Source organism: Dunckerocampus dactyliophorus, chromosome 5 (assembly GCF_027744805.1).
Source record: "Dunckerocampus dactyliophorus isolate RoL2022-P2 chromosome 5, RoL_Ddac_1.1, whole genome shotgun sequence".
Classification (NCBI taxonomy): domain Eukaryota; kingdom Metazoa; phylum Chordata; class Actinopteri; order Syngnathiformes; family Syngnathidae; genus Dunckerocampus; species Dunckerocampus dactyliophorus.
The window spans coordinates 1,185,794-1,198,394 of NC_072823.1; the positions used below are offsets into that span (position 1 = coordinate 1,185,794).

Genomic DNA, 12,601 nt, shown 5'->3' on the forward strand with positions numbered 1-12,601 from the left:
AGGTCTTGCCTATTTCTGCCTTTAAAGGACTGCTTAGTGGGTTTCAGTTGAGATAAAAGAGTAAGCATTTTGTCCAAGATAGTTCCTTATAGGTCGTGATGAAGACTCACAGGTCCTTGTGATTGCTAATAGATGAGTAAATTATCCCAGGCCCACCAGAAGAGCAACAAAGCATGCATCCATGCAATGCCTTGACAATACTTCCTGTTTGCAACCTCACTTTTTGGAATTGGGGAGACATTGTCCATTCAATGGGGAATTGTGCACAAGCCTGTTAGACGCAGCACGCTGGCAGGAAGGATTGGCAAGCAGGGCGTCACCTGTGACCTCGGATGGGCGGAAAGGTATTTGGACAGGAGCACAAAGTGTGTAAGAAAGAAAAGGTGAGGAAAGGTGAATGGCCTCCATGAGAGGGTGTATGTTGGAGGTGAAAACATCCAAGTTGCACAGAGCTTCAGAGTGTGTGAGGCCTTGGTGGTGTTGTGTCATTTTGCTTTCTCAGGTGCTTCACGCTCCTAATCATCCCAACTGAAACATTATTATCAGGCATGAGGAGAAACATTGACACTCTCTACCATCCCAAAGTCTCAGGTGCACATTTCTCCATAACAGCCCACCTGGTAGTCAACACAATCCCACAATAAGTCACCATTTTGCAAAGAAATGTATACACAGTATACACAGTAACACACACACACACACACAGAACATCTGAACCCACATGACCCTGCAAGCCTGAATGCACGCCAAGGTTTGACTCCCACTTCCTGGAACTCAATCATGATGCTTTCACTCTATTCCCTTACCCTAGCCATCATGTCATTCATACTGCTAACTTCATTAGGGTCGTCAGGTGGGCACCCCCCTTCATTGGTGGTTTCATGATAGGCCCACCTGCAGAGAGCTCATCGGCAGGTGTGCCCCCCTCTGCCTTGAGCCCAGCAAGGGTCCTTGCGCTCGATCCATGGCCACTGGCTGCTTCTTTCGGCCGCTTCGGAGACTGATCTTATTGTTTGTCTCAGAGCCTCCCCATGAATGTGAAGGTCTTCCATGCTCCTGATGGTGTAGGAAGCCACATAACCTTTGACCTTGGCCTTCCATACCCATCGTTGTGCATCTGCTGCCGGGTCTGTGTAGCGCAGTTTCTTTCGTTCGTATGTGTCTTCAGTGGAATCCTCCAATGGGACTGTGAGCTTTATGATGTTGACCACCTTTGGTGAAGGGACCCACAGCACCAAGTCTGGCCTGAGGGTGGTGGCCGCAATCTCTAGGGAAAAGATGACTTTCTTGCCAATATCAAGTCACATCTTCCAATCCCGGGCCACGACTAGCTGTCCCGCTTCAGGTTTGGTAGGGTGGGTTAGGCTGTTTCTGTCCCTCTGTTGGCACAGAGATGGAATTGGCAGCTCTCAGGGGCACGGAGTTGGTGGTGTTCCTCCTGATCTCAAGGGCTGCTGAGGACCTGATTGTGTCTCCAGGCGTAGAGGCCTTGTGTGAGGCTGGTCCTACAACTGATGTCCTACAAGATGTCTTTGAGAGTCGCTGGGTTTGGGCAGAGAGCGCAGGTTGGGTCCTCGCCATACCGCCGGTGAAGGATGAATATCAGCTTCACTCTTTACTCTTTAATCATTTTGGGAATGTTATGATGACTTATCACTTGTGGAACATGTACTTTCAATGGAATCAGTTACGTCAGGAGAAAAAAAATGTGCTTTGAAATCATTTTTAATTTGATAATTTAGGGGAATTTGAAGAATTATTGTTAATGAATTCAATTCTGTCATATGTCCGTTGAGTAGCTTCACTTCTGTGAAGAGTAGGACCACAACATTCACCTCACAAATCAAAGGTCAAGTGAAGCTATTGAACGGACATGTCACACAATTGCATTTATTACACAATAAAAATTCACCAAAATTATTTCAAAGCACATTTTCCCAAAGTCTTTGCTGTCGTGTGAACAGTGGAAGGCCGTTGATGTGTGAGGTGAGTTTTATGGTCCTACACATTACAGAAGTGATTTTTAACAACCTAATAAAAATTGCCCTAAATTATGTCAAAGTCCATTTTACATAAAAACTTGTTTCATAAATATATTTGTAGTCAATGACGTCATCTATCTCCTCTCAGAACAGCCAATAGATACTTGTCTTACTGAGGAGTCAACATCGATGCCAACCGCCATCATACAGAGGAAGAAGACATTTGTAGACGGTCCCTGCGCTGCCAGCTTCCCATAGAGATCATAATCAGTCAAACTGCACAGACGACAGCTTGTTTTGATCAAAACTGGCTTGTAGCTGTTTGTCTGTGTTGCCATGGTGGGAAATAGGTATGGTTTACTGCAGGGGTCTCAAACTCGTGGCCCGCGGGCCATTTGTGGCCGGCCGGGTCATATTTTGCGGCCCGCAACGAGACATGGAGGAGTGTAAATGCTATAAAAAATATTTATTTTTTATGATTCTACTTTGTAGCCTTGATCTACTTGAGAGACATGAGATGTTGTGTTTTCTGATTGAGTTTAAAATAGCTTTACTGTTTTTCAGACACCAAAACTAAAATCCTGTTTACACTTCCTCAACATCCTCGTTCTTTTTGTACCATTGCTGCTTGTAGTCTGGTTAAAATATGCTGCAAAAATTGCACCCCTTTGGTATCGCTTGTCTTCATTAGGGTCACGAGTAAGCTGGAGCCTATCCCAGCTGAATGCAGCAAAATACAAACTATGAAATCCATTTACTTTTTTGTTTCACCCTATCACTGTATCGAGATATTATCATTATCGGGAGCCGTGCATGGCGTGTCATACCGTATTGTGGGGTACCCTGAGATTCCCAGCTATTCCCAATACTTCATGCGGCCCAGCCACAACCAGACCCTATGTCCAGCAGCCCCCAGTGAAATTGAGTTTGAGCCCCCTGGTTTACTGTGTTAGAACCATTCACTTGGGAGTTATTGATCCCGGAAGTTTGAATCTGTGAATATGGTTTTAACTTTACCACAGTTAGCATACGTACACAGAAGTGCAATACCCTTCAACAGCTTTGAGAGAGCTCACAAAATTGCTTTGCGTTATCTTGCGTTATCCGTACTTCTGTGTTATGCGAGAACTCGCAACATAGTTTTGCGTTCTCTTGCAAAAGTTTGTTTTTTTTTCCATCCATGTCCCCTCGGTGGCTCAGCTAATCACCCAGAGTAACAAATGAGCTTAAAGCTACATTGTGTTGGAGTCCCATACAATATACACTTTGTGGGTCTTGACCACTTTTCTGTTTCTTCACCACAACCAGTGTTACACATTTGACATCACACGTACCCGTCTTTGTCCTTGGGAAACCTGAAACATGACAAATGTGGTCTTTTGGACCCTTTATTGGCGCAATGAATGGTGTAGCGGTGTGCCGAGTACATGTTTACAATGTAATGTTTCTGGATTCTGCTCGCCATCATGGCGGCCAAACCCGCACAGGGCCGCCCCTCGTGTGGACAAATAGGTTATGTATATACTGTATGTCTATACATACTCTATGTCATGTGATTGACAGCTAAAATGAGCAAACTACTGAAAGTATGAAATGCTATGAATATAGCGGTTACTACATGCTCATAAAACCATAAAACCTGGTGGGTGTTTTAATAGCGGGCTTTGGAGGTGGGATAGCTGTTGCATGGGGAGACAAACTAACAAATAAAAAGACAACGCCACCAAATAGGCTCCGAAAATCAGTTGCTTGGGTTGGATTGTTTTGTGCTCTCCCTCAGAGATAAGGTGAGATAAGATAAGGTTCATCGAGGAGAAACTCGGAGTGAAAGCACTGCTCCTCTGCATTGAGAGGAGCCTGATGAGGTGGCTAGAGAATCTGGTCAGGACGCCCCACTGGGGAGGTGATCAGGGCACGTTTGGCCGGGAGGTGGCCTCGGGGAAGACCCAGGACTCGTTGGAGAGACCGTGTCTCTCAACTGGCCTGGAACGAAGCTGGGCTTCCCTGCTGCCCCTTCGACCCCACCTCGGATAAGCGGTAGAAGATAGATGCATTATTCTGAAGGACTTTTAAAAAGAACAACGCAACGACTCTTATCAAAATGATTTATTTTCAAGGAAACCATTGAATAACACTGAATACAACAGGATTGATCATTCAATAGTCCAGAAAACTTGTAACATCAGAAAAGATCCCACAAACGTGACGTGTCAGAAACCAGGAATCCAAAGCAATGGCTGGTGCTACAAGGTCTTGTTTTCCCTCCGCAAACTTGAGGTGACAATGTAGAAAAGTGACGGGGTTTGACATAATCTTCCAAAAGGGCAGCATGTCAATGTGCAAGATGCCTGAAGCCCCCCCCTCATCATCCTGACCGTCATGGATGAGCGCGGTTGGCTTTGTATTCATTTAGTCTATTCTAGCGTACATGACAGAACCTTCAAATATTGTTTTTTTTGTTACGGCACCTTATTACAGACAACTGCATGTAATGGAGGAAAGCATCACAGGAATAAAGCAGGCATACTGCAAACAAAACACACTAACATATTCCTTTCTTTAAAAAAAGCAAACAAATAATTCATACTAAAATCCCCAAAAACATGACTTAAAAATCTTACAAAGGAGAAAAAAAACAATCTGTACATATATTTACAAGCAGATAGTCACTAATAATAATCATAATAATCATCATAATCATAACAATAATAACACAGGTTTGACTGGCCATTGTGGGAAATGTTCCAGAGAACAACACATTCAGTTTTGTCCATCCAAAATGCTCGACAAAACACCTTCACAGAGGCCGTGTTCAATCAAGTCTGAGCGTTTCTGCATGAAAACGTCTCATTTGACATGAAAAACAAGAATGTCAATGTGAAGTTTGTGTAGCAATCCATTGAATACATCCTTCTGCGAGAGTGAGGGGTCTTGTGTTTTCCAACACTGATCCATCGGCGGGCTCTGCACGCTCAGTCTGACGGCAAGAGGTCGTGCAAACGAAAGCGCTCTCTGATGTGTGGTCTGACGTCTTCATTCTGATAGATGGAAACGACATAGTTGGGTGAATTAGCGTGTGTGAAATATATGTGCATGGCTCAGATCAAGGGTACCCAAGTGTTACATTTAAAATGTTCAACTGGTGGATAGACCTTGGTAATGTTATCAACACAAACTTCAAACATTGCAAAAAACACACCCAACATACCAGAGCCCGAGACATCTTCCATTTCCCATAGCAACCCTCCCAAGTTCACTCTTTCTTAAATGTAAAGTACATAACTCGGTGTCCACTCGGTGTGAGACTTTTGTTCAAATAATCTCATTTTACTCTTTTGTACACAAAAAAAATCACTTTAGTTGCAGAGTTGAGTAATTATTCCATGAATATATACCATTGTAATCATCATGGGGTTTGTTTTTCCATGGAATTATGTTCTGCAAAATTTTCATCGGCAGGCGGACACGCAGATTATGTACTTTTCACTAATGATTACACAACAGTTATTAGAATATTTGAATAAAACACATTAGAAACCAATTTCAGAGATCATTCTTTAATTCTAAGTAGAAATCATGACAAAATGATCAGAGAAAATATTGTTTATTTCTCAACAAAAGTAGACATGCTTTACATGTAACATTTCAATGTCCAAATGTAGACACTTTTTTTTTTTTTTTACAACATAGCCGTGCTAGCACAAAATAAAAACATGAACAGGCTTCATTTATGGTTTGGTAAACTTCCTGACTCTATAAGCGTCAGAGTGATAGGGATAGTACACATTGTTAGAACAACAGTTTCAAATACTACTCAAGTCCAGTTGAAGACAGCAAAGGGTACCCTTGATCTGAGCCATGCACATATACAAGCATAACTAGAAAACATCTGCAGAACACCACACATGCTAACATTAGCATGCTAACACCTAGCATGAAAGCACAATGTACAGGGAAGGCAATATGTCCCAAATGAGTTAAGAATTTTCACTTTGGAACGTCTGAATGGGTTGATTCATGTGTAAGTAGTTCAAATCCTTTACATCAAAGGCATTTTGCATGCCGAAAAGTGGGAAGGTCAAGAAAAGTGGGAATTCTTGGTGTTTGGAAAGCGGCATGAATGTCCTTCATTAGTTAAATGATTTGATGTTGATGACTTGATGGTGTGAATGGAAATGTGGAAGTAGTCGAAAGTAATCCCAGTTTTATGCAAAGTGTGAACATTTTTTTCGGTATAAATATATTTAGCCTGAATGCCCTGAACATCGACCAGAACATAACCTCCACGCTGCACTTGCTCTTGGCGGAGGTAAATATATACTTCACAAAGATAGAAATGCAACCGGCCCGTCACGAGAATCAATAAATCAACCAGAGAAGCACTCGGAGGGCGCAGACCTCCGCCAAGCGCCATAGTTCCCCTCATATTAGGATTCACCCCAAAATAATCATTTGAAGAAGCTGTTGGAAAAGGTGTCCTGTATTTAAAGTGCTCTGACCATGTTTTGTGGAGTTATACACACAAATGCAGAAAATGGTCCGATCCTTTAAAAAATTCCTGGATCCAGACGGTGATCCGGATCACCCGCAAAATGTAATCAGTTCTTCCATATCCCATTTCCGACAATTTCATCCAAATCCATTCAGAACTGTTCAAGTTTGAACGCAGACAAACAAACAAGCTAACAGAAACGCTGGCAAAAACATAACCTCCGCGCTGCACTTGGCAGAGGTAATTAATCACATGTCACCGTTAGACGTGAAAAGTGACAAAGTGAATGAAATGATGTCATCATCGGGAGAAGGAACGTTCAAGTGGGGAAGTATTTCCTAGACGGACCGCTCAATCATGGCTGAATCTCATCACAAACACTAACTCACCCCCTCCCAAACTAAACATGTCAAAACAGCGGCAAAAACCCCTGGAACCTCCTCCCTTATGGAGCGTGAATGGAAGCTAGCGGGGTTAGCTTAGTTTAGCAGAGCATGCTGGTGCATGACTCAGGCTGGATGAATATATTTTTGCCGTGTTGTGGAGCTGCAACATTTCATCGATTAATCCATGGTTAATCGATAACCCATTTAATCGACAACTACTTGGTCATCGAGGAATTGTTTTTTGATTTTCGGCCACATATAGACAAACAACCTTCCTCACTCACATTCATACCGACGGGCAATTTAGAGCAGTGGTAGGCAAACTAAGGCCCAGGGGCCACATCCGGCCCGCTGCTTCCAAAGTATTTTAAACACTGAACATACAAGCTGGCAACATGACTTGCAAGTAGAGTCACTTTATCTGAGATAACCTTTTGATGGTTTAAATAGCTTTTCACATGCAGGGATGCAGACAATTACCTCACCCATGGTGCCAAACAAACCAGTCAAGCCAACAAATATGTGACACACAACTTAACCTACCCACTGCACTCTCGGGGAAGTAAAGGAGGGACGTTGGCATACTCTTTAATAGTCCATGTTTTATTGTTCATAGTTCATATTACGAGTGTCTTATTCAGTAAAAAAGAACTGTAAAATTCAATTTTGTTATTTGATGTTTAAAGTGCTCCTGAAAAAAGGGAAACAAGCACATATAGAAGATTGTTTGACACTTTTACAGATAAAAACATTTCCATGTTGACTGTTAGAATTATAAACTTGTATCAAATATATAGCCTGGCCCCCGGGCCAATTTTGTTAACTCAATGCGGCCTGGGGGTCAAAAAGTTTGCCTCCAAAGATTTAGAGCCTCCAATGAAGCTAACATGTTTTTGGAATGTGGGAGGAAACTGGAAAAAACCCACACACGCCCCACTCCCACACAGAGATGCCCAACCCAACATGCTAACCACTTGGCCACCATGTGGCCCCACGCTAACCACTTATGATACTTCATTTAAAAAAAGAAAACTGCACCAGGATGTTCCCCACAGCCACAGTGGTGTGAAAAAGCGTCTGCCCTCTTCCTGATTTCTTATTCTTTTGCATATTTGTCCCACTTAAATGTTTCAGATCATCAAACCAATGTAAATATTAGCCAATGACAACACAACTCAACACAACATGCAGTTCTTAAATGAAACTTAAGGGAGAAAAAAATCCAAAGCTACATGAAGCCCCTTTTAAGGTCATGCCACAGCATCTCAATAGGATTCAGGTCAGGACTTGGACTAGACTAGACTCCAAAGTCTTCAGTCATTCAGAAGTGGGCTTGCTGGTGTGTTTTGGATCATTGTCCTGCTGCAGAACCCAAGTTGCTTTCAGCTTGAGGTCACCAACAGATGGCCGCACATTCTCATGCTTCCATTTATCACAGCAAGTCTTCCAGGTCCTGAAGACCATCACACTACCACCACCATATTTAAATGTTGCTATGATGTTCTTTATCTGAAATGCCAGATGTGATGGGACACACACCCAAAGGTCAAGATGTTTTCTGGCAAAACTGAGACGAGCCTTAATGTTTTTTGGTCTTGGAACTCTGCCATGCAGGCCGTTTTTGCCCAGTGTCTTTCTTATGGTGGAGTCATGAACCTTAACTGAGGCAAGTGAGGCCTGCAGTTCTTTGGATGTTGTTGTGGGGTCTTTTGTGACCTCTCGGATGAGTCGTCGCTGCGCTCTTGGGGTCATTTTGGTTGGCCGGTCACTCCTGGGAAGGTTCACCACTGTTCCATGTTTTGGCCATTTGTGGATAATGGCTCTCACTGCGGTTGGCTAGAGTCCCAAAGCTTTCGAAATGGCTTTATAACCTTTTCCACACTGACAGATCTCAATTCAGGATTAGGGATTTTTCCTCTTTAATATTAAAAAGTTTCATTTAAAAACTGCATTTTGTGTTCAGTCGTGTTGTCACTAATATTTACATTTGTTTGATGACCTCAATCATTTAAGTGTGATGAACATGGAAAAAATAAATCAGCAAGTGGGCAAACACTTTTTTCACACCACTGTACATACACACACAGTATACACATATGCACACACACTCCTGATCAAAATCGTAAGACCAGTTGAAAAATTGCTAGAATTAGTATTTTGCACATTTGGATCTTAATGAGGTTTTAAGTAGAGCTACAATATGCAAAAACAAGAAGGGGGAGTGAGACAAAAATTTTTTTTGGAACTTGTAATTTTAATTTAAAAAACCCAACTGAAATAGGCTGTTTATCAGCTGATCAAAAGTTTAAGACCATCGCTCAAAAAAATAACAAAAAAACTCTCCAAACCAACCCTAACCAAAATGTTCTCAGTAGTAATGAGGAGCTCCACCGTTCTTGTTCATCACTTCCAAAATGGCTTTGGGCATGCTTGATGCCAGTGTTTCCAGGAGGCTAGTGGGAACATTGCTCCAAATGGTGAAGATGGCTTCACCAAGGGCATCAACTGTCTGGAACTGATGGCCATTTTTATCAACTTCCCTTGCCATCCATACCCAAATGTTCTCTATGGGATTTAAATGAGGGGAACATGCAGGATGGTCCACAAGAGTGATGTTATTCTCCCTGAAGAAGTCCTTGGTCAAGCCAGCATTGTGAACTGCAGCGCTGTCCTGTTGAAGAACCCAGCTGTTACCACACAGACGAGGGCCCTCGGTCATGAGGGATGCCCGCTGCAACATCTGCACGTAAGCGGCCGCCGTTTGACGACCCCGCACCAACTGAAGCTCCGGTGTTCCACTGAATGAAAAAGCACCCCAGATCATGATGGACCCCCCTCCACATCAGGTGGGATCTCCTTGTCATGCCAGTAACGTTGGAAGCCATCTGGACCGTCAAGGTTACATTTTTTCTCATCAGAGAATAAAACTTTTGTCCACCTTTCAATGTCCCATGTTTGATGCTCCCTGGCAAAGTCTAAATGGGCAGTTTTGTGGAATTTGTGAATTCCTTTTTTGTTTTTTAAACTCTTTTCCCGCAGATGCCGTCTGATGGTTATTGCACTGCAGTCGACACCAGTAAGGGCCTTAATTTAGGTGGAAGACCGCCCTGTGTCTTGATGGACAGCCAATTGGATCCTCCGGCTCAGCGCAGGTGTGACTTTTTTGTTCCATAATGCTCAGGATCTTTACAAAAATGTAGAATGACTGATTTACTGCTCCCAACCTCAGCAGCAATGGCACGCTGCAAGAGGCCTTGCTTATGCAGCTCCACAATAACACCACATTGAAAAAGAGAAAGCTTCTTAGCTTTACCATCAGGAGGGCATGACAGTGTGAATGCCTGACAGAAAATGAACATTTTGAGCACATTTTGGCTTTTATAGCATGTGGTCCAAAACTTTTGATCAACTGATAAACAGCCTATTTCATTTTTTTTTGTTTGAATTAAATTACAAGTTCAATTTTTTATTGTCTCACTCCCCCTAGCAATTTCTCAACTGGTCTTAAGATTTTGATCAGGAATGTATATAAGCACGCACGCACACAATCTGATTAATCACAATCTGATTACAATGTTTAACCATTTGATAGCCCTACTTACATTATTGTCTTTTATGAAGAGGCGTGCCTTTAAAGTGCAGATTGAAACCTCGGCTAATGAAACCTTGGCTGCATGGATGCGTTGGCAAGCACAGGAAGACACGTGACACAATATGGCCTTCCGTCACTGTTCTCAGTAAAAGCAAATATATGTCATCTCATTTTCTGAGCTTATTCGCATTTGCCTTCCCATGCCATGATGAAAAGGACGGACGTCAATATTATATTTGGAGCATTTCTGATTCGTTATTGGTGTGAACACCTACCAGCTCCACCAGCTTCTCCAGGAAAGGAACCAGCTTGAGAAGCTCGCTGTCATTCCTATCCACAAACCAACTCTCGATTGGGATCCCATTGGAGAGCTAGTTAGAATAACAACAAAAAAAGATCCAAATTGAAACACACACCTATGGGAAAAAAAGCACCAGTGAGCAGCACTTCTTACCTGATAGGCGAAGGCTTGTGGGGAGTTGTCGATGATTATCGTCTTAGAAAGATCTCGTCCCAAAATGTTGAGGTCTTTGATATAATTTCCTTGAACGCACACACAATGCTCACGAAAGAGACGGTGTCTGAACAACACACAGATTAAAAAGCACATGGATGGTTTGCACGACACCATAAGGAGTTAAGTATCAGTTCAAGGGCTACAACAAATGGGGACACACCAGATGCACGGCTAACAAGACTTATTCAGGCAATCTAAACCAAACTGAACCAAATTAAACCAAATCCAAATATGACCTAAATCATAAAACAACACAAGTGCACGCCAGTACTATGTGTAGTGTAGGGCGGGGGTAACCAACCCGTCAATTGTGACGTCTTTGGGACTTTGCCGGTTGATTGCGAGAACATTTTGAAAAACATTTATTTGGCCTTTCATATCAGTGCCCTCACCAACTAACAGGCACACATTTTGTGCTCTGAACACGCCCGTACGCCTCGCCGTTATCCAAGCAGCAACCTGCCCCAGCAAGGTGTCCCATGCCCAAAACCTGGGTGGAGGTACACTAGTACAATTGCTCACCCACTGCACTGAGCCAACAAGCCAAATAGTTGTGGTTTGCTCATGAAGCTGACGCCGGGTACTCCGGCTTCCTCCCACATTCCCAAAAACATGCAAGTTAATTGGCGACTCTAAATTGTCCATAGGTATGAAAGTGAGTGTGAATGGTTATGCGCTGGCGACCAGTCCAGGGTGTACCCCGCCTGTCACCCGAAGTCAGCTGGGATAGGCTCCAGCATGCCCCGGCGACCCTAATGAGGATGAAGCGGTATAGAAAATGGATGGATGGACACAGCAAAAGGCACAATGAAAAAAAAATGGAAATGTTGAAATCAACAACCAATAATAACACAAAGCATTCATAGATAGATAGATAGATAGATGTACTGTATGTACAGTGTGTTGAAGAGTGTAAACCTACAGCCAACAAAAACTAACAAACCAAGCCAAAATTGGGAGGAGGACCTGCAGCATCCTCCCAGCCTGGAGAATGAGAAGGAGAGAGTGATTTGTTGGCCCCTGGGTCTTAAATCACCTCTGGCCTCCCAGGTGCTGCAGGTCACCCAACCACCCAACAGCGCCCCCAAGAGGAGTGTCGGGGCTGTAACAGATAGCAAACATCTTCATCTGTTTGGGGTAAGACATCCCTGAGAGGTACGGCAAGCGGTCCACATTGCTTTTAACATTTTTTTTTTTTTATGTTTTGCAAGCCAAGTAAAAATAAACAGTCACGGGTCGCACTTTGGACACCCCTCCCACAGGCACACAACACACAAAGCAGTGCAGAGTGCAGTGGATGTAGTTTGTTATTTTGGCTTAAATGACACTTAAATGATGCATGCAAAGAAGAGAAAAGCTGGTGTATTCTTAGGAAAAAAATGAACAGCCATACAGCAAAAACAACATGTTTGGCTTTGAGTTTGGTCTATTTGCTGAAAATGTTAGCGCACACACTCTGCTGACTATACTGTACTTTTCTGCTGATAGTCGAACGGCTTAAATCCGAAGAAAATGATAAGATGTTGCATCGGTCTTTTTTCCTCATCAGCTCCTCCTGTTCGCTCTCAATTTTGCGGGTCAAAGCTAGATTGTGTCATCAATGCGTTATTGCCATAGGGCGACAAAATTACA

General features: G+C 43.0%; 1 protein-coding gene across 4 annotated transcripts in view; it reads right to left on the reverse strand.

The window, feature by feature from the left end:
- Positions 1-4,073: 4,073 nt before the first annotated feature.
- The window catches only part of ctdspl2a (CTD (carboxy-terminal domain, RNA polymerase II, polypeptide A) small phosphatase like 2a), a 29,238-nt gene continuing 20,710 nt past the window's right edge, over positions 4,074-12,601 (reverse strand). For 2 of the 4 annotated variants that reach the window (XM_054776035.1, XM_054776034.1), the window contains exon 11: positions 11,040-11,721. In XM_054776035.1, coding sequence (XP_054632010.1) covers positions 11,687-11,721 — 35 coding nt within the window. In that variant the 3' untranslated portion in view covers positions 11,040-11,686. The other 2 variants (XM_054776032.1, XR_008570395.1) reach the window with 2 other exon arrangements.